This window comes from Schistocerca serialis, chromosome 2 (genome assembly GCF_023864345.2).
Source record: "Schistocerca serialis cubense isolate TAMUIC-IGC-003099 chromosome 2, iqSchSeri2.2, whole genome shotgun sequence".
In the NCBI taxonomy this organism is placed as follows: domain Eukaryota; kingdom Metazoa; phylum Arthropoda; class Insecta; order Orthoptera; family Acrididae; genus Schistocerca; species Schistocerca serialis.
This window is the reverse complement of record NC_064639.1, coordinates 496672919-496697351: the sequence shown is the minus strand read 5'-3', so window position 1 is coordinate 496697351 and position 24433 is coordinate 496672919. Positions and strand designations below refer to the sequence as shown.

Genomic DNA, 24433 nt, shown 5'->3' with positions numbered 1-24433 from the left:
GGGCTACAGGACTGGAGTAGGTGGTGGTGGGAGGGTGCATGGGACAGGTTTTACACTGGGGGCGGTTACAAGGGTAGGAGCCAGAGGGTAGGGAAGGTGGTTTGGGGATTTCATAAGGATGAACCAAGAGGTTACGAAGGTTAGGTGGACAGCGGAAAGACACTCTTGGTGGAGTGGGGAGGATTTCATGAAGGATGGATCTCATTTGAGGGCAGGATTTGAGGAAGTCATATCCCTGCTGGAGAGCCACATTCAGAGTCTGATCCAGTCCGAGAAAGTATCCTGTCACAAGTGGGGCACTTTTGGGGTTCTTCTGTAGGAGCTTCTGGGTTTGAGAAAATGAGGAAGTGGCTCTGGTTATTTGCTTCTGTACCAGATCGGGACGGTAGTTGCGGGATGCGAAAGCTGTTTTCAGGTTGTTGGTGTAATGGTTCAGGGATTCCGGACTGGAGCAGATTCGTTGCCACAAAGACCTAGGCTGTAGGGAAGGGACCATTTGATATGAAATGGGTGGCAGCTGTCATAATGGAGGTACTGTTGCTTGTTGGTGGATTTGGACATCCGTCCACATCAAACCCACCAACAAGTCATCAAGAACACTGCTCTATTTGAGACATATGGCAAGTTCGTTCAAATACTCGAATCCCATCAGGTGCAGTAATGGCCTCTCTTATGTTGAGCAATTTCAGTTGCTTTTCTATACTACAGTCATTTATTTCGATATCAGCCATTTTGTCATTCATGCAAGATTTAAAGGAGCTTCTACAGTGCAATCTTCCTCTGTGAAACAGTTCTGGAAAAAGATGTTGAATATATTGCACTTTTCTGTATTATCCTCCACTTAAATGCCGTTATGAGCACAGAGTGTGTGGACAAATGGCTTCAATCTATTTAACGATTTAACATAAGGCTGAAACTTCTTAGGATTTTCTGTGAAGAAAGCTGGTCTCTGATTAATTGCTCAAGTTAACTTTTGTATAAGGTATTTAGAACTACTTCCCCTCAAATGTTCCACCATTACCGTTCCAAGGCCAGGGGATTTATAAAACCATATGATAACTATGTTTGGTCCACATTTGAGACTTACCTTAACCCACATTATTTTCAGTTTAGTAGCTGCACTTACCTCACAATATATCTTATTTTTTAGCTAGATGATATCACATTTTTTATGGCTATAAACACACATCTACCAACATTGTTCATCACATCTTCACGATACACATTCCAATCAAAGTTTAGAATTTCATTGCTGTTAACATCTGGTTTCAACCAGCTTTCTACATCTAGTGGTGTGTGGGCATTGTTATCATTTATCAGCAAGATTAGTTCTGGGAGCTTTCCATAGACACTCCTGCAGTTAACTAATATTAAATTAATAGTTTCTTCCCCTGAACCTCTATGACAAATGGCACCCTATCTGGAATCAGAACACATCTTATCAGGCCTGTGGTGGAATTTCTCCATCCTAAGAAACCCACATGTGAACACCAAACATTCTCCACTCCATTACCCTAATGGCCACTTAGTGTGTGTAGTGCTTGCCCGAGTAAGGAGTTCCAAAAATTCCCCACCCATTAGCGGAGGTAAAGAAATTCACATCCAGGATCATCACCCCAAAATGTCAGGACCATGATCAGTTCTGGGAACAATGCTGCAAAGAAATATCTCTGCTTCCACCCTGCGGGTGAGGCTATCTGTCTTCACTAAAGCAGTCAGTCCCAGGTGAGAGGCACCACACTTGCCTACAAGAGCCATGTCACCCAGTGCACTCAATTACTACCAGCAGAGCCCCTTCCACATCTTGGAAACCCCCCCCCCCCCCCAACCCTCCAGCAAGCTAAGAGTGGACTCTGGCCTTCTTTCCCAACCCCTGCTTGCTATTTCCCTGAGGGACTTCATCTCACACCTAACACTGGAACTTCCAGTGACACAATAAGTCCCACCCTCTGCATTTGTTCAAACCTCTCAGGAATATTGGCTACAGTCGCAACAGACAAGGTGTCTCAGACTGGGTCCGATGTACTTTCAGCAGTAGGCAATTCCTCAAATTTGTTTTGAGACATAATGGGATAGCAGGCGCACGCTGTTGATAGGTAATGTGTGTGTGTGTGTGTGTGTGTGTGTGTGTGTGTGTGTGTGTGTAGCAGTCTCTAAGGAGGTGTTCATATAAAACTACTACTACTACTACTACTACTACTACTACTACTACCACCACCACCACCACCACTACTACTACAAGATGTCAGCTGGTATAATGACTAGTGTTACAACAGGTACAGAAATCCCAAGAAGAGCAGACATTCTAAAGTAAGTAAACTTTGAGATGATCTGTAAGTGTGCCTGTGCACCACTACACAGTCATCTACAGGTAAGTGGTTGTTTGTTTTCATTCCCCTACATTGTTATCAAGACTAATTCTTAAAATCTACTGTGGCACAGTAAACCCTGTAATTGGGGCACCAAGTGGAACCAGGGAAAGATCTCAAACCAAGTAATTAGGTCATAAAGTTTTTAGAGACATAAAAAACTGAAATGTAAATGTTGCACATTTATTTCACCGGGTGCACAAAATAACATCTGTTAGTGACACTTTTTGGCTTAATAACAAATACATTTTTCATCAATAAATGCAAGCAACTTACTGGGGATAACAACTCTGTTCATTTTCAACAAATAATTATGAAAAATTAATGGTGTACAGTCAAAAGAAAATATATAAAATTTTTGATGAAAAACTTTTAAACCAACTGATTAGCACTGTGTAACAGCTTCCATAACATCATCACAAAACATCACAGTATTCAATAAATGAAAGCAAAATGCATGTTTATAACAATAATAGTTGTCAACAATTGAATATGAAATACAACATTTATATATAGCTTTGTAAATCTGAAAGATGTTTTCAAACAATACTGCATATGTAGGCCATATCACCCGGAAGTGACAGCAAGTACAAATGACTAATTATTCCTTACCTGCACTACATTTTGGCAATTTAAACAGTTTCTCAGGAGGCAAACGTCCACACACAAAAACTGAAACATGACTGTACAGAAAATGCATGCATGAAATCAGAACCAATCAAACTATTAACCAGTTTCACAGTATGAATAAGACAAAACTGTGCCCTGCAATTAAACTTTATTTCACATTCTTTATGTTTAACTTAAAGACAGTCATAAACTTTAATATAGTCAACAGTAAATGTAAAAATGAAATTCACAAAGGTCAACAAAAATAATTAAGTTTTAATGATAAGGACAAATGCAACAAAATCTGTACTACTGACAAATAGAATAATACTTTGAATTGAGAGTCCACAGTAACCTGATAACAGTACTAACATTAAAATTTTTTGAACATACACTATCAACAATATATGGATATAATGAGTCATTCTACTAAATGAGTGGATGATTCAAGAAACAGTTTTGCTACACTATAAAAAATTGTACATGTTAAGTGGGTTAGTATAGCAAACTCCCTTGCAGCACACAAAAATCAATAATAATTATTGAGAAAATTAGATATTCAAATGAAAAGCATATGTTTGCCCGAAATTTAACTCATCTCTCTCTATGTAGCAGGACACTGATATACACTATGTTTCACAGTTATTTCCATTACTCAGTGTGGCTAACATTTTTTTTTATCATCTCATGTATATGATAACTTAATTGTATTTTCTGTTCATGTATGTAGGAAGACAAAACAAAGTATAAAATGGCACCTTTCTTTCTATGACACCTAACTGTCATCCTCAGGTTGTTATGAGGTCAGAATTCATTTAAAATTTTCTGGGTTTTGTGTCAGTGTCTTCATTTATATTGTTCAGTTATCACATAAGTGACAATCCTATGTGAACCACTGGATAAATTCTGCTCCTTATTACACTTTTGTCGTTATCTATGGGGGTCATAAACTTGCAAACATTTGGATAGCAATGTGTAATTTTAAAACATTATAATTATAGTAGCACGGAAGTGAATGCAATATGGAGCAATTATTATTGGTTTACAAATATAAATAATCTAACGAAAGTGCAAAAAAATAAAAAATAAAGTGAAAGATCTGAATGTATCAGAAATTTTTCCTGAGAATACTGGTCCCACAATTAGAAGACTGGAAAATTAATTACTGTTCCATATAACATTCTTCAATATGCATGGTTGCAAAAACTACCAATTTTTATGTTCATTCAATCCAATTGTTTGACAATGAGGTGTATAAAGACAATATAACTATTTATATTTTAGTAGTAACAGGAGCCATGTTTATTAAATCTATCCAAGAGCCATATTAAAGTGAAAAAACCAATTTTTTTCATTTTTTGGAAAATGATGGCCTTAAAAACAGCAAACTAACTAAAGTAAATTTACAGTGAATACAACAACAAAAGGAGCAGTCATTACTGGTTTACAACAACTGCCAAGAAAAGTGTACTGGATATGTAAACTAATGTTTAATATATTTTCCTGAGATTAATGGTCCCACAATTTGGAGACAAAAATAAATTATTCATTTTAAGAATATAATGCCAATTTTCTGCAGCACATATCAAGTTATCTGCAACAATCAATATCTTGTAATGACTAACATTTGTTCTTGAATAAATTAATACATTGTAACCAGTCTCTAGCTACTGGCTGTCATGCAAATAAACTGCTATCAATAAAAATTGAGAAAGTCAATAATTTTCACTTTATGTCTATAGACTACAAAGTAACACAGTACAAAGGTCTTAATGACACTACTTTAAAACTATTTACATAAAATTTCCATACAATGCTGTAATATAAATAAACTACTATCGTATCAAATTGAGAAACTCAATAATTTTCACTTTATGTCTATAGACTGCAAAGTAACACGGTACAAAGGTATTAATGACACTACTTTAAAATGCTTTACATTTATTTCCATACATAACACAACAGTCATATTTGCTCACTGTTATTATTCCACTGTCTACATTTTCCCTTTGGTTTATATTCATCACATTACAAAATTTACGTTCTTCTCTTAAACAGACAGAGAAACAAAACAGTTAGGGAAATACAAGAAGTGGAGACCATAAAAATGTGCATTAACAACTTTTTACTACAAAGGAAGTTTACGGTCACAATTTAAAGAAAAACTGCTCGCACCGCATCAATTCAAGGTTTTCAAATGCAGATATTACAGTAAACTAAAAATTACAATAAAAGTTCTAATCCCTTACATGTCATGAAAACCAGTGTCCAAGAACACTCATAATACTTACTTTATTTAAATGAACTCTTGTATGTAACAATTTGGGATCAAACATGAGAAATTTTAAGTACTGTGTTCCTGTCATGGTGGAAGTTTTCTCAAATGTCTTAATATAATTTTTTTTTTAATTTTTAAGGCATGTAATATTTCTCAGTGTGTGTGATGTTCCATGAATTTACATGCAATACTTCTTCTAATACAATGTGAATAGAAGAGTTTTTTTTTTTTTTTTAAGACTGGTATGTATATGAAAAACAAAGATTATGCATTAGATCTGGACACTTTGTTACAGTCAATATGTTACTGACAATTTATATTATGATTGAGCAATGTGGTTTCTACTGTTTTCACAATTATGATGCCTCAGACTATATCATCTTGGATGAATACTATGTTTTACTCAGATGTGTCTGGTGGAATGGCAGCATAGAATTTCATGCTGTCAACTGTTACTGACATTTACAGTTGTTACATACAGAGCTTTTTGTCCTAACACTACACAGAACATATCGCAAATAGTGATTTGCACAACAAAAGTTCATTTAGAATGGTGTAATCCGGTAAAACAGGGACACATTCGGATATAAGGAAATTACAGTGACCTCACTTGGCAAAGTACTGTGAAACATAATAAGGACAAGCATAAAACACAATTAAATGCTCATATAACCTATTAATTCTGATAACTTCCAAAATCTTACTACAAAGTCTCAGGATTCCCTAGTAGATCTTACACAGTTTCACCTTGCAACATTCTTGAAACCTACAGACAGATGTTGCTCCAGTCATTATGAAAGTATAAATCTCTAAATCAATCACTACACATTGTTACTTAATAATTAACTTGTTCAATAAACAAAAACAATGGAAATTAAATTCTACATTTCAGATTTAAATACATTGTCACACCATGACCCATGGCATCCCAACACCATTTCTTTTTAATGCTTACACACATTTACAGCAGCATTTCAAACTGCTGTTCTGATCATTGGTCCAATTATGGATTAAGAGCCCAATGTGACAAAATTGTTTTATTCCTCTGCTTCAAATATAAGGTTTTGCATAGAATTAGTTTCTCCTGGAAACCCCAACATGTGAATATCTGTCACATTTTGGCTCTTGTTTGTAATAGCACCTTCATGCATATAATATTGCATAAATATAAACAAATGCATCACAGTAAATTCTTAGCATATAATTGTGTGCAGCAGAAACAGAGAGAGAGCAGTATCTGAACATCATATGATAAAAGGAAAAATATGAAATATTCTTTCACAAAAAGGCAATAGGCAGTTTATTAAACTATAATACTTCTGCCAGACACATAAAGAGGAAATCATAGAGACAGCCACAAGACGTAAATTGTATACAGGCATATAGCATATTGCAATGTCATTAACACAGTCACAGGTATAAAGTCATGGCACCATATTATGTTGTTCTGTTTCCTTATTACATACAAGACACATGTATCACACAATTGAAAAGTAATACATATATTACACAGTTTACAACTTCAAACAATACTGACTTCAGTTATTTGATGTTTAAAAATTTGATGAAAATATTTTCAACAAGTAGCAAGTTTTTCACAAAAATTTTGCAGTCTCTCATGGATGGATAATTAAAATCAGTCTAATACTATTGCTTCTACAATAATCACATCAGACCATGTCACTAGGTATTAGCAGCTACTCCATTTCAGTCTAACACACGATTATTATTATTACTATTATTGCAATATTTCCCCTTTCTTTAAAGCCTCATAACAATAATAAAAACTGAGTGAACTATAAGCTAGATAATTCTTTTATTCAATTGTTTACTTAGAGAAACAAATGAAAAAAGGGTAACTGTACCATTTACTACAATAAAAGCATTAGACTCTGAAAACTTAACACATTCACACACTATTAATCTTTACTCAGTAGAGTCCATCAGTAACTCAGAGCAAAAAATCTGTTTATTGTATGGAAGACATCTAAAAACTTGCTGAACCAATAATATACCATAATCTCTTTTATAAAAATTAAATAAATATTACAGACTTTCAAAACAAATAGAAATAAAATCTACATAATAAATACAAATATCAAAATAGATTCACATTGTTTAACCACTGGATGTTGCACTTGTAATGCATGTCATTTCAGATATGGGTGCATGTATGTGTTACAAGAGAAGCAAACTGTAGCCGCAGAAGTGTGTGTGTGTGTGTGTGTGTGTGTGTGTGTGTGTGTGTGTGTGTGTGTGTGTGAACTTTTGCTTGGAAAAGAAGCAAGTGCTCATAAAGTACTGTGAATACTGTTTTTCTGTTACATGTTTCTATGCCCCATACATCAGTCTGCTATAGGTAACTGTCTGCCTTTTCCTTATTTTGATTATTGCTCCATCCAGAAATTTCCATTATTATTCTACACTTACATTACTTACTTTACCATCTTCCATGCATAATATGGAAGAACCATCAAAGATATGTTACATGAAGAAGAGGCAATACACAATAGCAACAATATCTCAGAATGAGGCAAATATTTGACAATAATTATCCTTGTTTGTGTGAAGTGATAATTTTATGTCGATAAAAACTGTAAACAAGAAACGTAAAAAAACGTGTGAGAATAACAACTATGGTAATGAGTACAACAAAGATCTTAATTTATGATGATGTTTCAATGGAATTAAAAATGTGATTTCCTTCTACGACCAATCATGACAGTAACTGTTAACTTTCCACCTGCAAGATAGAAAAACTGATTATGGGAATTTTTGTGTGTCCTAAATGAGGAAAAATCTGTTAATTGTTTTTAATGTACTTTGGCATTCTATGTTTTGATGTTCATAGTTTGGAACTGATAAATTCATAAAGTTTACCATGTAAACCCTTTGATTCTCAAGTATTCTTTGCACTGTAGAAGTCAAACTGGCAAGTAGTACACTTACTCCAGTGGTTAAACAGCTAATTACTTCCTTTCTTTTGTGATGTAAATATAACCTATTGACCAGAAATAAGGTAACTTATTACTGACGTAGTGCCAATACCCCAAAATTTTTTCGCAGTTGTTCCAGGAACACAAATGTTAAAATTGTCTGTGGCCCAAGTCTTATAAATGCTGGAACATAACCCTGAAAATAAGAAGCATAATGATTTAGAAGATAACTAACAGGTTTGCTGCAACTTATGACTAAATACTGGAATGAAATAGTTAAGTACCGAAGTATCAAATAAGTGGTCTGGCATAACAAATCTGTGAGTGTCTCTTATAAAAGTGACTGAAGACATCCTGGTGTTAACATGTCAGTAGGTTTAGCAAATATCCATAATAAGAGAGGACAGAAAAACATCTGTCTATATACTTGTAGTGTACATGTGTAATGTGGTACTTCTAACAACTGAGTCCTGACTTAATACTAATACTAATAATAATAATAATAATAACTAAAAACAATACATAAAGAATATTATATCCTGAGCAGATGAAGATGAATTACAAAGGTTCAGTGTAACAATAACAGCACTGTAGGTAGCTGCAGCAGTCCCTCTTCAAATATACCAAAGATCCCACTGAGACCTTCACAGACCAAGATTACACTCCCAACGTTGTACAGAAACAGATCTCCCATGCCTTATCTCTCAAGTCATCCACCATATCCCAAAGTCCCACCGCCGGGCCATAAAAGTGCCTTCCCCATGCGACTTCTCTTCTTCTCTGCTCCCTTACTCCCCCCCCCCCCCCCCACTTCACTTCACTGCCACCCACCTAACCACCTGACTGCACAAAGCTGCCCTACCCTGTCCCCACCATATCCCTATATGCCACAAGGAGCACTTTACCATCCCTCACCCCTACCCTGCTATTATGATTTTACAGTGCTGTGTCACAAGACTCCTGGAGAACATAAGCCCACAGCAAAGGAGAAAAGCATTCAGTTCCCATGAAACTTAAGTACTACTGGGATCAATAAAAATCAAATAATATCAAAAGTATCACATAATCTTCAGTTTCTTAGCAGATTTTTATAGATGTTAAAACGCTTTAGAAATAACACCCCTGGTCAGAATGATGTCAAATTGCAACATAATATTATCGGAGAAGGGGGGATAACGTATGGCAGAAGAAAAAAAAAAAGTGTGAAAATTGATCAATAGATGGTGCTGTATGTGTCAGGATACGTAAATGAAAACACAGGTCATGTGCCTGACCCACTGAAGTTGGTATAAACACAACGGGTACACTGCTTTTCCTCCTCTTGCGTCTGCGATGTTCACCATGAGTGTCTCAATGCAGGATTGCACTCTGCTTGTAAAGCTGTATTACAAGAATGATGACTACGCACATGTCGCTCTTCCCAAGTTATGGACACTGGAGGGTTTGAAAAAAGGCGTTGGTCCGATGACTTCCGTGGGTCTTGAAAAAATGATTCAGAAATTTGAAAAGACGGGTTCTTTTTGGTGTGCAACATGGTAAGGGGGGAAACAAATTGATCTGACATCAGTGGAAGCATGGCCACAGAATTGCAGGAGGAGATGAGTGGAGGTGTGCAAATGTGTAGTGCATGGAGAATTGCCCGAACATACCCTTTAGCATGGTGCGTAAAATACTACGAAACATCCTTCTTTGCTATCCATTCAAAATTACCCATGTGCACGAGTTGCTTTCTGTTGACCTGCCAGGAAGAAAGACCTTTGCTTTAGATTTTCTTGCTCTCATGTGTAATGGATCTGGGAGATGTGTTATTTTCTACCGGACTTGTCGATACCAAATTGTAAATGTTTTCTTATATTTTTGTCAGAATTTTTTTATTGTAATTTGCCTTATTATATGCTAATTTACTTATATTTTTCAGAGTGAAAGCATATTGATTACTATTAGTAAATGTGACGAAGAATATCAAAGAGACTGATTACAAGTGGAAGCTTGTGTGTTGTGTAAAATGTCTTTGACACTGGAGTCGTCTTTGACTGTAGTCAGTCGACAGTGAACTCGTGGTGTGTGTTGACGGTAGAACAGTGTGCAGGTCACCGTCATAATAATTTGGAAGTGAACAAAAAAAAAATGAATTATGTTACTACTTTTTTTATATAAACTTTAAGAAGAAACCACATTCGAAGAAATGGTATTTGAAGCACCAAAAATGAGGCAAACGCATTGAACCAGGTCATTTCTGCAGCCGACAAAACTGCATTGTGGAATCATACTTCCACTAGACAACTGAAGCCAAGACAAATATCGCCTTGTAAACATTTTACAGAAAAGGTACTGTCATGAAATATGCCAAATTTAAGCAAATAAAAATAGTGAGCATATTTCACATGGAAGTCGACAATGATTGGTTGTAGAAGATTTTGTTGAAGGAGGAAGCCCACTTCCATCTGACAGGATATGTCAGTACACAGAATTGTCAAATAAGGGCAACAGAAAACCCACACACAAATCAACCAGTACTACTTCATCCTGAGAATGTTAATGTGTGGTGCAGGTTTACAGTATCATTTATGATAGGGCCATATTTTTTTGAAGACACAGGTGCTTCTGGTCTTGTTACCTGTACCATCACTGGTAAGTGCTATAAGTGTCTTTTGTGCAATCATGTCATTCCAGCTCTCCAACAGCATGGATGTGATCATTTTTATGCAAGATGGCACACCTCCACACATTGAAAATCCAGTTAAGCAGCTGCTAAAGTGCCATTTTGGAAATGCTAGAATTATCAGCAGCCATTTCCCTACAACCTGGCCATGCTAATCACCTTATCTTAATCTGTGTGACTTCTGGCTGTGGGGCTATCTGAAAGATGTTGTGTTCAGTGTTCTAATTGCAAACTTAGCTGCACTGAAGGCACACATTGCGCAACGCGTTCTGAATGTGAGCCCCGAAACACTTCGATCAGTTGTGGAACATGCTGTTTCTTGATTTCAACTTGTTGCAGAAAACAATGGACAGCATACTGAACACGTTTTGTGCTAGTAACACAGAAATTAATAATCCTATTTGATTTTGAGTGATGCTTTTTATGCAGTTTTTTGACTTGGGACAATTAAAAACCAATTTTTCCCATCTGATGTAATAAGACCTTGCCATTGCGGATGGGCTTATGTAACTAACAGTAACACATCTGTACAGCCATGCACACTGAGCAGTACAGTTTGTTTAATGTCAAATGAACACCTTAGGCATTGTTGTATGATTCATTTGTCATTTGTAGTCAACCACTATTAAAATTGTGATGCTTGCAGCGCCATCTATTGTTACATTTTGTAACTATTTATTTTTCTTCTGCCATATGTTTTACCCCTTCTCCGATAATATTCCATTGCAATTACAGACAGCCACTGGTAAGCAGAGTAGACACACACACACACACACACACACACACACACACACACACACACACACACACAACACACACACATGCGCGCACGCGGGACAGCTGCCATGTTCCAATATGCATTTTGAAATGTGACACTCTTATATGGACCTAGGGTATGCTCACTCATGTAGGTACCTAGCAAAATCCTCAAGCGGATAGTGCCAATAAACTGTGGACTTTGGTTCAAACAGCTTGGCAGGCCAGTCCTTCATTACGTGTAAACTGAGCGTTCAGTTCCATGCAATGACATACATGGTTTCCGTTCATGGGGATTGTGAAGATATTGGCTTTTTGTCAATAAGATAACAATGCTGATGTTAAGTACTGAGTTGTTATCTGTTGTACAAGTTTTTAGCTGTATCAGGATGTTCAAACTGCACTACACATTGCATGATCTCCAATAAAATTGAATTGTACCCAACAAACAATAACCTCTTCCATTCACAGGATACATAACTTTTCACTCACTCTTCCTTCTTCCCTGCCTGCTAGTAATTTTACACTTACTGATCCTTTAATGACAATTTTTCCGATCAAAATATAGTAGAATATAAATTGGTTGAATAAGTTCTGCTTCCTTCAATATTAATTTTTTCAGTTTCTCTCTCATATTTTTTGTGTTTTGATCCCTCATTTTGCAACGTATGAATCTTTGTACATTTTATCATTCAAGACTGAAATGTTTAAATTTCAATAAGTAGTACCAATTTACACATGTCATATAGTCAGAAGAGCTGTCAGCTATGTGGCAATTTTATATATCTGCTACAATTTGTATATCTACTGACATGAAGTATTACTGTTTATGTTAAAGATACAATGCATGAACCAACAAGTACTTTATTTGACAGCTAGGGTATGCATTAAACATAGGTTGAGACACACTTTATAAAACCATTGTGGCAACAACATTAAATCTTACCTTGAAGAAACCCAGTGGACCAAGTTTGGCAGTATACGTGGCTATGTGCCATAAGCTCTGCAAAATAACAGAAGACAACAATGACGAATATAAAGATTATGTGAGTTCTTTGGCAGAAGTTTCCAGCATTAGAGTTACAAAATATATGAAAATCAGAATACTTTTTAAAAATAATGTTACACATGGCCCATACCATTACAGGCTGTAGAAGTTCAAAAGGTAGACTGGGTTGCTTTAAAAAATTTCAAGTATGCAAGCAATGCCAAAATAGTAATAACAATATCACGAAGGTACCACACATACAAAACATAGTGTTTGGTCCAATACTAAAGTTGACAGTAAAATTTGAAATCAGAACAGTCTGGTTCAAGAGACATATACCTCAACATGTTTCTTTATGCCATGAAATTTAGTTAGATATCAGTAAATCTATTTCACCTACACCCCCAAATATAGTTAATCCTCCATTCCCTCTTTTCTGTTATACTGGCAAAAATTTCTAGTACCCATGACCATGTCGTGCAAAGAATTTATTTCAGGTTGAGTTCTTGAGGATTCAGATCATGTCAATGGTAGTGTTATCAAACATTATAGATTACAAAAAGAGAAAAAAAAGCTGAAAGTTGCCTTGAATAATATGCCACAAAGATACAAATTCAAATTTTTACTACTGACACGATTCTGTGATTTTCTCACCATTAAAGCTAATTTCAATCCAAATTTTAGAGTTACACACTCTGTAATTTATAGTACATAAAAGAATATAATATTTGTCCATCAGGCATATGCCTGACACTTTAGTTCCCGGAGCTATCCCTATGCAAAGCTTGAACCATCAGAACCAATGTTCTGAACAAATATAGCACACCATATCAAAGGCAAATCTCTCTATGGAGCAAATGTGATTTACATGAGTTATTGTATAAGTATAATATCCTTACAGGAACAACACTTTAAAATCTATGGCAACCCTTATAAAGACTACTGAATACCTTCATTGTGTGGAAAATTATTATTTTTGTTACTTTACAGTTATTACTGACAAAACTAAAAAATATTTATACACAAAATGTTTCACTTGAGGGGCACAGAGGATCAAGATCAATAATCAATAAACTAATGGAGGGCTAGTTCTGCAAGGTTTGCAGGAGAGCTTCTGTGAAGTTTGGAAGGTAGGAGACAAGGTATTGGCAGAATTAAAGCTGTGAGGACGGGGCGTGAGTCGTGCTTGGGTAGCTCAGTTGGTAGAGCACTTGCCCGTGAAAGGCAAAAGTCCCGAATTTGAGTCTCGGTACGGCACACAGTTTTAATCTGCCAGGAAGTTTAATAAACAATGAAAAGCACAAATTATTTGGGAAAAGGTAGAAAATTGATTAGCACTAACCTTGAATTCTCCAGGCTTTGCGTTCATTGCTCTTGTCTTCATCACATCTAATGGCTGAGTGAGTGTTGTTGCTACTGCACCCTGCAACATTCAGACATGATTGTTGAGAAACACCTCTCTCTCTTTCTGTGTGTGTAAAATGTCTTAATTACATACTGGAAGTTATCTGCAAAACAAATAGTTTGAATTTTGATGGAAAATTATATTAAAATTCACATTCTTGGTATCAGACTACATTAAACTGGATTATGTGTGTATTGTGTATTGAACTGGGGACCTAGAAACAACGGAAAGACTTCATCCTGCCATAGCCCTCAGTGGTTTATAAACTTGCAACAGGCCACAGCAGTCCACCCACCTCACCGCCACCACACACCGAACCTGGGGTTATCGTGCAGTTTGGACCCCAGTGGACCCCTCCACCCCAGGAATGTCCCAAACCAGATGAGTGTGGCCCCAAATGTTTGCATGGTAAAATAATGATGATGTACGTGCACATGGAGACACTGTTCACGTAGCAATCACCCACATAGTGTGATTGAGGTGGAATAACGGGAACCAGCCCGTATTTGCCGAGGTAGATGGAAAACCGCCTAAAAACCATCCACAGGCTGGCCGGCACAACATTTGGATCACTCATATCAAATGCAATCACTGCATTCAGTGACCTAGCATTTCAATGGAGAGAGGAGCGTACTAGAGAACATAAGATGTATGAGATAACCTGTTGCAAGATTTCTTAAAAAAGGATAATGCATACACATTCATTCATTCATTCATTCATTGTGTACTGTAGATCTTAAGGATGTGGAATCAATCAAGTTCACAAGAAGAAGCAACCACTGTTGGCTACTTCTGTAAAATATACTATAAACAAATTATGACTAGTGATAATCTATTCATACTGATAATTATTGTAGATTATTTTATGTTCATGTACACTATATATTACAAGAGAAACAACTAATTTGAAAAAAAAAAAAAGACATGGCTTTTTCTCCTGTAATGCTCAGCTGCTGAATTTATCCAACACTTCAAACAAATCATTTACGTGACTTCACACAAAGATTTATCACCTGTCTACCGTATTTACTCGAATCTAAGCCGCACTCGAATCTAAGCTGCACCTGAAAAATGAGACTCGAAATAAAGGAAAAAAAAAATTCCCGAATCTAAGCCGCACCTGAAATTTGCGACTCGAAATTCAATGGGAGAGAAAAGTTTTAGGCCGCACCTCCATATCAAAACAAAGTTGGTCCATTGTAATACGAGACACAATTTAGGTCGAATGAATGACGATACAGCTACAGTAGTTTGGTTCGCGTAGTAAGCTTAGCAGTTAAGCTTTACCAGGTAGTCATTGCTATGCGTCAGGTGCTCCATCCGTATTTATACAAGTACCCTTCCTTTTTCTGGTTTTAATAAATTGCTTATCTTGCTTTGATCTGATAAGTGCCGTTTTCTTTGTTATAGGTGTTCACGTCACTCTAAGATGAAAATGCATTACTGTACTGTGTCATGCATTGTTTGTCGTACTCTGATACCGTGTGTTTACGGCCTGTCGCCGATCGCGGCATGGCTTGCTTTTGTGCGTGCTACTGCCGCTTACAAATAAAAAAAAAAAGAGAGAGATAGGAATCGTCTCATTAGTGAAACAATGGCAAGAGACTGCTACTTGTTGCTACTTACACTGCTGCTTTCTTTGATAATGATCAACAAGAACCAAATAATAGACTGCGTATGATAGAAGATGTTCTGAAAGAGAGTTTAGCGAAAATTTTTCTCCGTTTGAAAATCTTTGCAGGCGCCTCTTTAGTACACAGAAATTAGAGTCATCTTAGATTTAAAAATCTAGTCAATTGCCGTGCTTCATTTCTGACTGTATCACTGTTAGCATAAGAATAATACGAATATAAACATGACATGATATGTATATTCTTCCGCATTTGCTGTTGTCTCACTCTAGTTTTGTGGTTTATTACGCAGACAGGATTTAAATGAGATAGCAGCAAACACGAAACAATACATGGCAAAATGTTTATATTCGTATTATTCTTATGGTGACGAGAATACTGCATGTGATTCACAATTTATAAAAGTTCCTATTATCAACCATCTCTTCTCACAGATAGGAAAAAATTCAGAACGTAGAGTTGGCCAAATTGACAAACATCCTAAACAGTCTTGCCAGTCGGATTTTCGTAGTACATTGAAATTCTGCTACATTCGAAGATGAACAATACGGAATTTGTATTTACCTCGTTGGATAATGTATGAAAATGCAGTGGTCGAAACTCGGGGCGGAGGAAAAAAAAGCTCGTCTTCCACCTTTCTTTTTTTTAAATTTATTTACTGACGCAGAGGTTTTGGCGCCAGTATTTATCTTTGTGCCTACAAAGCATGCCTGTGTAGCGCTACATATATTCGACAGCAGAAGTTAGTTGTAGCGGCACCTACCAACATTTTTCAGAACTTCCGCTTGCTTTGCACTCGATTCTAAGCCGCAGGCGGTTTTTTGGATTACAAAAACCGGAAAAAAAGTGCGGCTTCGATTCGAGTAAATACGGTATATAGGCTATAGGCAAAGTCAAGTAACATAAACAGGAGAGTTATGTGGAATTTACATCCATGAGTCTAAATATACTGATAAATTGTAGAAGTGATATTAATGAGGTGTTCTTTTACTTGTTTTTTTTTTTTTTTCTTTTTCTTTAATGTCTGGGGACTTCCAATTATCTGTCTGATGCCCACTAGCTGCCTATTAGAGACTTTTAGACCACAGTATAAAATTCAACTCTGAATCCTTGGGACGGATGCATAGTCTAAATAAAAATGACTTGTACTCATCATATTGGGGGTTGTGAACTGCAGGTGCATCTAAATTCAATCTTGTTATTACCAACAAATATTGTTATGTATTGATACATAAGCGTAAGAATACCTAAGTCCTTGAAGAGGTTTCTGCAAGAAGTTCAGTTATCAGCATTAGACAATACTGTATCTCATGAATGTACAATAAATACTTTTGCACCACAGCTGCACTCCGCAGAAGATTATGCCATAGGACAGCTCTGAGTGAAGGCATCAAAAGTATGCTAGCAATCCAGTCTGCAGGTCAACACAATGACAGAGATTTCTGATTGCAAATCAGGCAAAACTCAGCTTTTTGGTTAATATTTCCACATGCTGATGTAACCTCAGTTTATAATTATCTAGTAATTTCACACCTGAGACTTTATCCAGTATGTGCCCACTGATTTCTACATCTAGTACTTGTAAGGTTTTTTTTTTTTTTATTTATTTGCAATAGCAGAATATGGCTTCTGTAATATTAAGGGTTAAGCGGTTGGCTGTGAACCAATTGTAAGCCCTTTCCAGTATTCTCCTGTCTGTCTGGTATTTTGGGATTTACAGACCATAATATGTGAATTACTACGAGAATTAATGAACTAGAGACACTTTAGATGCCAAGAATAAAAAAAAATTAATTTTATTGCTGGTAAAAGGTTCTGGCAGACTCCTATTCTATTCTTTTCTTTAACTAAGTCATTATTTGGTGCTACAGTTAAATATTTCATATATTATAAAGGTACAGAGTTCTAGTACTACTAGAGCAAAATAACACAATATAACATTAAAATTACAGAGAGACAGAATGGCTGACTTTTCAGTAGACATATAATTTAAAAATAGAAACATTCACTGCCTTTCACAACTGTTAGTTCTTCCCTTATGGAGAACAGAGAGGTGTGATGGGGATGGTTGGAAAGGATGGGTTGGTCACTTAGACACTAGGCTAAGAAGGACTTGTGTGTTGTGAGGATAAGCAGAGACAAAGAAGGAGCTGGAGGTGGCAGACAGAGTAGGAGGTCAGAGAGAGAGAGAGAGAGCTTTAAATGTGTCTATCAGTAATACATGGAATTTCATCTCTTGAAGCTAAGTAGTGACCTATCAATCTGTCTCTCTGTAATTTTACAGTTTTCTCAATGGATTTTTTCTTTTGATACAATAAAATTATAAATTGAAACTTCCTGGCAGATTAAAATTGTGTGCCCGACCGAGACTCGAACTCGGGACCTTTGCCTTTCGCGGGCAAGTGCTCTACCAACTGAGCTACCGAAGCAAGACTCACGCCCGGTACTCACAGCTTTACTTCTGCCAGTATCTCGTCTCCTACCTCCCGCGAAAGGCAAAGGTCCCGAGTTCGAGTCTCGGTCGGGCACACAGTCTTAATCTGCCAGGAAGTTTCATATCAGCGCACACTCCGCTGCAGAGTGAAAATCTCATTCTGGAAAATTATAAATTATCTTGGATTTGACCCAACAAAATATAATAACAAATATTCAGAGAAGAATCTGGAAACATGGCAGACCATCATAGGTATTTTTTCATGTAGGAATTGTTGCACCATCAGCTGCAGGCAAAACTTCAGAAACAGCCAAGGTGTGAGCAGGCCCACCATAAATGAAACGCTTGACCTGGGTGCTAAAAAGATGCTGGTGCAGCATTTAGCAACACAGCAGTCTACCATAGCAGTGGAATGTGTTACTTCATGCTGAGGCACAAAGCTACAATTCTACTGCCGTCCGTGTGATGGGAAGTGAGCTCCTGTGATACCCTATGCTCTATCCACCAATCAGCAGCACTTGTTCTTGAACTGCCAACCTCTACCAGCACCATGACAATCTCTGTGACAGTCATCAGTCCAATGTTTGGCCTCACTGCTACAACCTCACCATACGCAACTATGTGAAGTTGTTTATCTACAAGCTGCCAGATTGACCTTACATTTCTGGGTCTGAAACTGGTACTGTCAAGAGGAGGCCACTCACAGGCTGTCACCGTCTGACTTTCTAGCCGACTCCAAGGGTCGTTGGTCGAATACAGGGTGTTTACTCGCCCTCATCTGCAGTATATGCGAGGCTGGCCATACTGTCACTGGCGATGAGCTGACTCCGGCTTCGCATCAGTAAATCCATTTGTACTTTCGGCTGTGTTATGTTGAGGCGGCATTCCGCCACCCCGGTGTTACATCCACCATGCAGTTCCTGGGTACAGACATCAACCTCTTTGATGGAAGCTTTGATTAATAATGAATGTTGTTATTGAGTGAGCACTCTTGATTCCACACTTAACGCAGTATTGGAAGACCCCACCCAGAGAACCCATACATGCCATTCTTGGGCAGAAGTGGCCATCCTGGCTAGTATGATGTGGGTGTTGCCTTCTGCTCTGTCACACCATCACAGGGCCATGAACAGAAGATTACACTAATTACAGCATGCACAGAAGCACTTAAGCAGTCATCCTTTCCACACACTACATATAAATGGATATGTGATACAATGGGAAGTACCCTCTTCCATGAACTTCACAGTAATTTGCCGAGTATATGTAGAAATATATCATGTAAAAGGGAGATCAAGGTTTAATGTCCCACTAATGGTGAAGTCAGTAGAGACGATGTTCAAGTTAAGACTGAACAGGGAAGGCAAAGAAAATCATGTATATCCTTCAATAAAAAACATCATGACATTCATCTTACTTAATCTACAAATATCACAGAAAGCCTAAATCTGAATGATGGCTTGGGAATTTGAACCCTGCTGTTCATGAATAGTGCCTTAAATACTGCACCACCTCACTCAGCCATAATATATAGGATGTTCATAAATTCCCAGTACAAACTTCTAGGACTTGTAGAGGGAAGTAAGTACATAATATTTTGAATAGGAGCCCCTGTCCGAAAAGTGCCATTTTCGTGCTACAACTACACTACTGGCCATTAAAATTGCTACAACACCAAGAAGAAATGCAGATGATAAACGGCTATTCACTGGACAAATATATTATACTAGAACTGACATGTGATTATATTTTCACGCAATTTGGGTGCACAGATCCTGAGAAATCAGTACCCAGAACCACCACCTCTGGCCGTAATAACGGCCTTGATACACCTGGGCATTGAGTCAAACAGAGCTTGGATGGCGTGTACAGGTACAGCTGACCATGCAGCTTCAACACGATACCACAGTTCATCAACAGTAGTGACTGGCGTATTGTAACGAGCCAGTTGCTCGGCCACCATTGACCAGACGTTTTCAATTGGTGAGAGATCTGGAGAATGTGCTGGCCAGGGCAGCAGTCGAACATTTTCTGTATCCAGAAAGGCCCATAAAGGACCTGCAACATGCTGTCGTGCATTATCCTGCTGAGACGTAGGGTTTTGCAGGGATCAAATGAAGGGTAGAGCCACGGGTCGTAACACATCTGAAATGTAACATCCACTGTTCGAAGTGCCGTCAATGCGAACAAGAGGTGACCGAGACGTGTAACCAATGGCACCCTATACCATCACGCCGGGTGATACGCCAGTATGACGATGACGAATACACGCTTCCAATGTGCGTTCACCGCGATGTCGCCAAACATGGATGTGACCCTCATCATGTTGTAAACAGAACCTTGATTCATCCAAAAAATCACGTTTTTCCATTCGAGCACCCTGGTTCATCATTAATACACCATCACAGGCACTCCTGTCTGTGATGCAACATCAAGGGTAACCACAGTCGTGGTCTCTGAGCTGATAGTCCATGCTGCTGCAAACGTCGTCGAACTGTTCAAGCAGATGTTTGTTGTCTTGCAAACGTCCCCATCTGCTGACTCGGGGATCAAGACGTGGCTGCACGATCCGTTGCAGCCATGTGGATAAGATGCCTCTCATGTCAACTGCTAGTGATACAAGGCCTTTGGGATCCAGCACGGCATTCCGTATTACCCTCCTGAACACACTGATTCCATATTCTGCTAACAGTCATTGGATCTCAACCAACGCGAGCAGCAATGTCGCAATACGGTAAACCGCAATCGCAATAGGCTACAATCTGACCTTTATCAAAGTCAGAAACGTGATAATACGCATTTCTCCTCCTTACACGAGGCATCACAACAACGTTTCACCAGGCAACACCAGTCAACTGCTGTTTGTGTATGAGAAATCGGTTGGAAACATTCTTCATGTCAGCAAGTTGCAGGTGTCGCCACCGGCGACAACCTTGTGTGAATGCTCTGCTAATCATTTGCGTATCACAGCATCTTCTTCCTGTTGGTTAAATTTTGCATCTGTAGTATGTCATCTTCGTGGTGTAGCAATTTTAATGGCCAGTAGTGTATCTGAAAACGTATTGGTAATGCAGCCACTTTCACAAGTAACTTATTAAGTGTGACCCAGTATATCACTTGTTTTAAATTCCACTCATTAACAACCAAAAAACTGCTCATTTAGTCATCAATGGGTTCTCTTCAACATGATGCAGTTGTTGCATAATTGTGACAAAAATGGTACACCATGGAGTCATATAATGTGGATGGCTGGTGACACGCAGCTCTTCTGTTACCTTGAGCTTCACCATACAGAAGGATCATGTCTGTGTATTCTGCAAATGTGTACTCAAGTACGTTGCTACAACACTCACAGAGACAGGTCAGAGAGGTAGGATGGACATTACACGACATCAGCCAATCCCCGGTAAGAACCCCCCACCCCGATTACACTGTTGCATACTTTCCTAGCAAACATATTTTCAAATATCTGTAGCATAGAAATCGTACATTTCCAGATATGGGCTCCAATTCAAAATGTCATCTACTCTGTCCCTTCTGCAAGGCCTAGAAGTTTGTAACATTAATTTCTGAACACACCCTATATCGTGACACATGAATGATAGCATTTGAAAATTCTCATTAAGGGACTCGACTCTGTCAGAGAAATCAATAACGATGCAGGATATGAGCAATCAGCTTAATCTACTGATATGACCATAAGTAATAATGAAATACTTTTGCACAGTTTCAGGGTCTTACATACTACGAGCACAAATATGAAAGGGTGTAGAAGTCTCAGTTTCTGCACTAGGAGAAATTATTTAATGCATCAGTTATGTACACACAACAAATTTAAATTTCATATTATAGGAGTAATTAACACAATAATTTCTACAAGTACTTACTGCTGAAAGACTAGCAAGAAAGTGTGTGGTGAGGTTGTCTGACATGCCAGCATATGTTAGTAGCAACATTTTGAATTGATCATAGAAAGAGAGTTGTCCAATAGTCATGAGTACAGCGCGACCAGTGGCAGTGGATGCCCCTGAGAACAGCCGCTGTAGACCTTCTTCATGAAGAACTCTAACTACTCCGTCTAGGGCATGGCGGTAGCTGCAAAATACCTACTTTCATTAGTATTAATACATGATATGAAATACAGGTACAATATTTAAAGAGAGAGATATCAAACATTCATTTAAAATAATGGAAAGGTACAGACCGCTAGTGTACACAACCAAATAAGAGAAAACTTTCAATTCTTCTTTACAAAAGTGAGTAAATTATAACTATTCAGAATTTGTGCTCCCATTATATTTCAGTACGAAGAAGAATCATTAGGGATATGGAACATAATCTGGAAATAAAGTTCTCTCACAGTACAAAAATAAAAAGAACTGTTAATCTGAAAACCTGTATTATTTAGTAGTTGTTTCTCCGCTACTATACACTTCACATTCATCCAGGTACAAAATATTTCACTTGTGATACAAGTGTTGATACTGATGCTGCACAGGAACAAATACTGCATTGGCACTTGGCAGTCACCATGACACTCTGGCCTGTTGGACAGGCAGGGCAGCAGGTGGCGCAGTTTTAACTGAGGATACACTACGTGAGTTGGGAGTAGGAAATGTCTGTGTCATTGATATTTATGAAATATCAATGTTGAAAACTTAGGCATCAATGTTTAAGACCAATATTGAATTCTTTGTGTGCACTGTAACACTGATGTTAAAGACAAAATATTGACCTTTGATGTTGACAAAAAACAAGGCTACGTGTTATCACTGTCAATAATTTTTTTGTCATTTAAACAAATCTTTTTAGGACATGTCTCATAATGACCTCATTACAGTGGTTAAAGGATTAGAAATGGCATTTGGAAGAAACAGTCAGCTACAGGGTTTTGCACACATGCTCATCTGGTAGCAAAAAACTTTATTGAAAAGACTGACAAACTGCTTGAGTGGATTATTGCTGTGAAAAGAACTGCAGTTTGGCTTCAACAAAGTGTAGTAGCAAGTGATGATCTAAGAAAAAACTCATACCTAAACTGTAATTCAAGAAGTATCAGCTATGTGGTATTCAGTGTTTTATTCAAGTGAAAGATTTTTTTCCAGCTGTGTCAGGTAATAATTAATATCATTAAATGCCATGCTAGTGCACCAACCAAGCTAACAATCACAGGCATCGCAGATCTGGCAGACAGCTGTGACAGTCTGCAGCCTACAGAAGTGGCTGCTAATTAACTTTGCACAATAAAGTACATTGCAGGCTGTAAACCAATCTTAATAACAAATATGTTGAACATCAAAGTATCTGACATGCATCCAGCACAGACTATTGCAGAATATCTGAAGAGTAACATCATAACACAAATAAAAGAGAGCTTAATAGCAACTGAACATTTTAACATATTAGCCACATGAACATCATTGTAGATTAATGACATACACCTGAGAAAAGATTTAGTATGTTTGAAGGCAATTAAAACCACCAGGGATTTGGTTCCAGTTGTTGTAAAGACTGTCAGTGACAACGTGCAACACATTGTACATTACAGGTGAACAGAGAAACCATTTTGATTTATGGAGTGAACATTATAAAATAATACCCAAAAAGAACCATTTCCAAATTGAAATAGAAACAATGAGTTGTTATCTGAAAGATAGCCTTCCAGATCTTAAACAAGATATCTTGGACGCAAAATTATAACATCAGTACTATCAATTCAAAGATATAAAAAATTACACAGAAGTATTTGAGTTTCATACCACAGCATCAGCTACTGAAAGCCTATTCTCAAAAGTAGGTTACGCTCCATATTAACACCACAACAGACTGAAAAGAAACATCTCTCAAAACTATCATTGTTATAGTCTTTATACAAAATGTTGTGGAATATGTCATGTTAATTAACACTGCATTTACTGGTTAACATATGTGACGGTAGATGTACTTGTATGTTGCTTTATATATCATTCTATAAATTCATCATTTAACATGTTTTGGGGTTTGGGGTTTATCAGCCATCAATGTTTGAACACTTATGATGGAATTGAGATCATCTTCGATGATGACATGTCAACACTGGACATCCCTTATTTGGGAGTGGCCTTAGAAAGAAGCCTGAGAAAATTAATCAACCATTTAACATGCAAGACTGTTATGCCAACAGAATCTTCTCACATCATTGTGCGCGAACTGCAACTGAAACCTTACAAAGTAATGGTAGTGTATCAACTGATGAATTCTAACACTATTGCTCGATACGGGTACTGCAACTGGGTACTGAAGTCCATGTATATTGCCAAGGCTGATCTTAAAATATTGCTTTCTTCTGATGAAGCATGGCTGCTTTTATCAGTATATGTGAACTC

General features: G+C 37.5%; 1 protein-coding gene across 4 annotated transcripts in view; it reads right to left on the bottom strand.

The window, feature by feature from the left end:
* Nucleotides 1-2538: 2538 nt before the first annotated feature.
* The window catches only part of LOC126457436 (mitochondrial dicarboxylate carrier-like), a 79427-nt gene continuing 57532 nt past the window's right edge, over nt 2539-24433 (bottom strand). For all 4 annotated transcript variants that reach the window (XM_050093712.1, XM_050093714.1, XM_050093713.1 and 1 more), the window contains exons 5-8: nt 21956-22163; nt 13941-14021; nt 12557-12613; nt 2539-8388 (exon numbers count right to left, since the gene is read on the bottom strand). In XM_050093712.1, the coding sequence (XP_049949669.1) occupies nt 8284-8388; nt 12557-12613; nt 13941-14021; nt 21956-22163 (451 nt within the window). In that variant the 3' untranslated portion in view covers nt 2539-8283. The remainder of the gene's footprint in view (nt 8389-12556; nt 12614-13940; nt 14022-21955; nt 22164-24433) is intronic.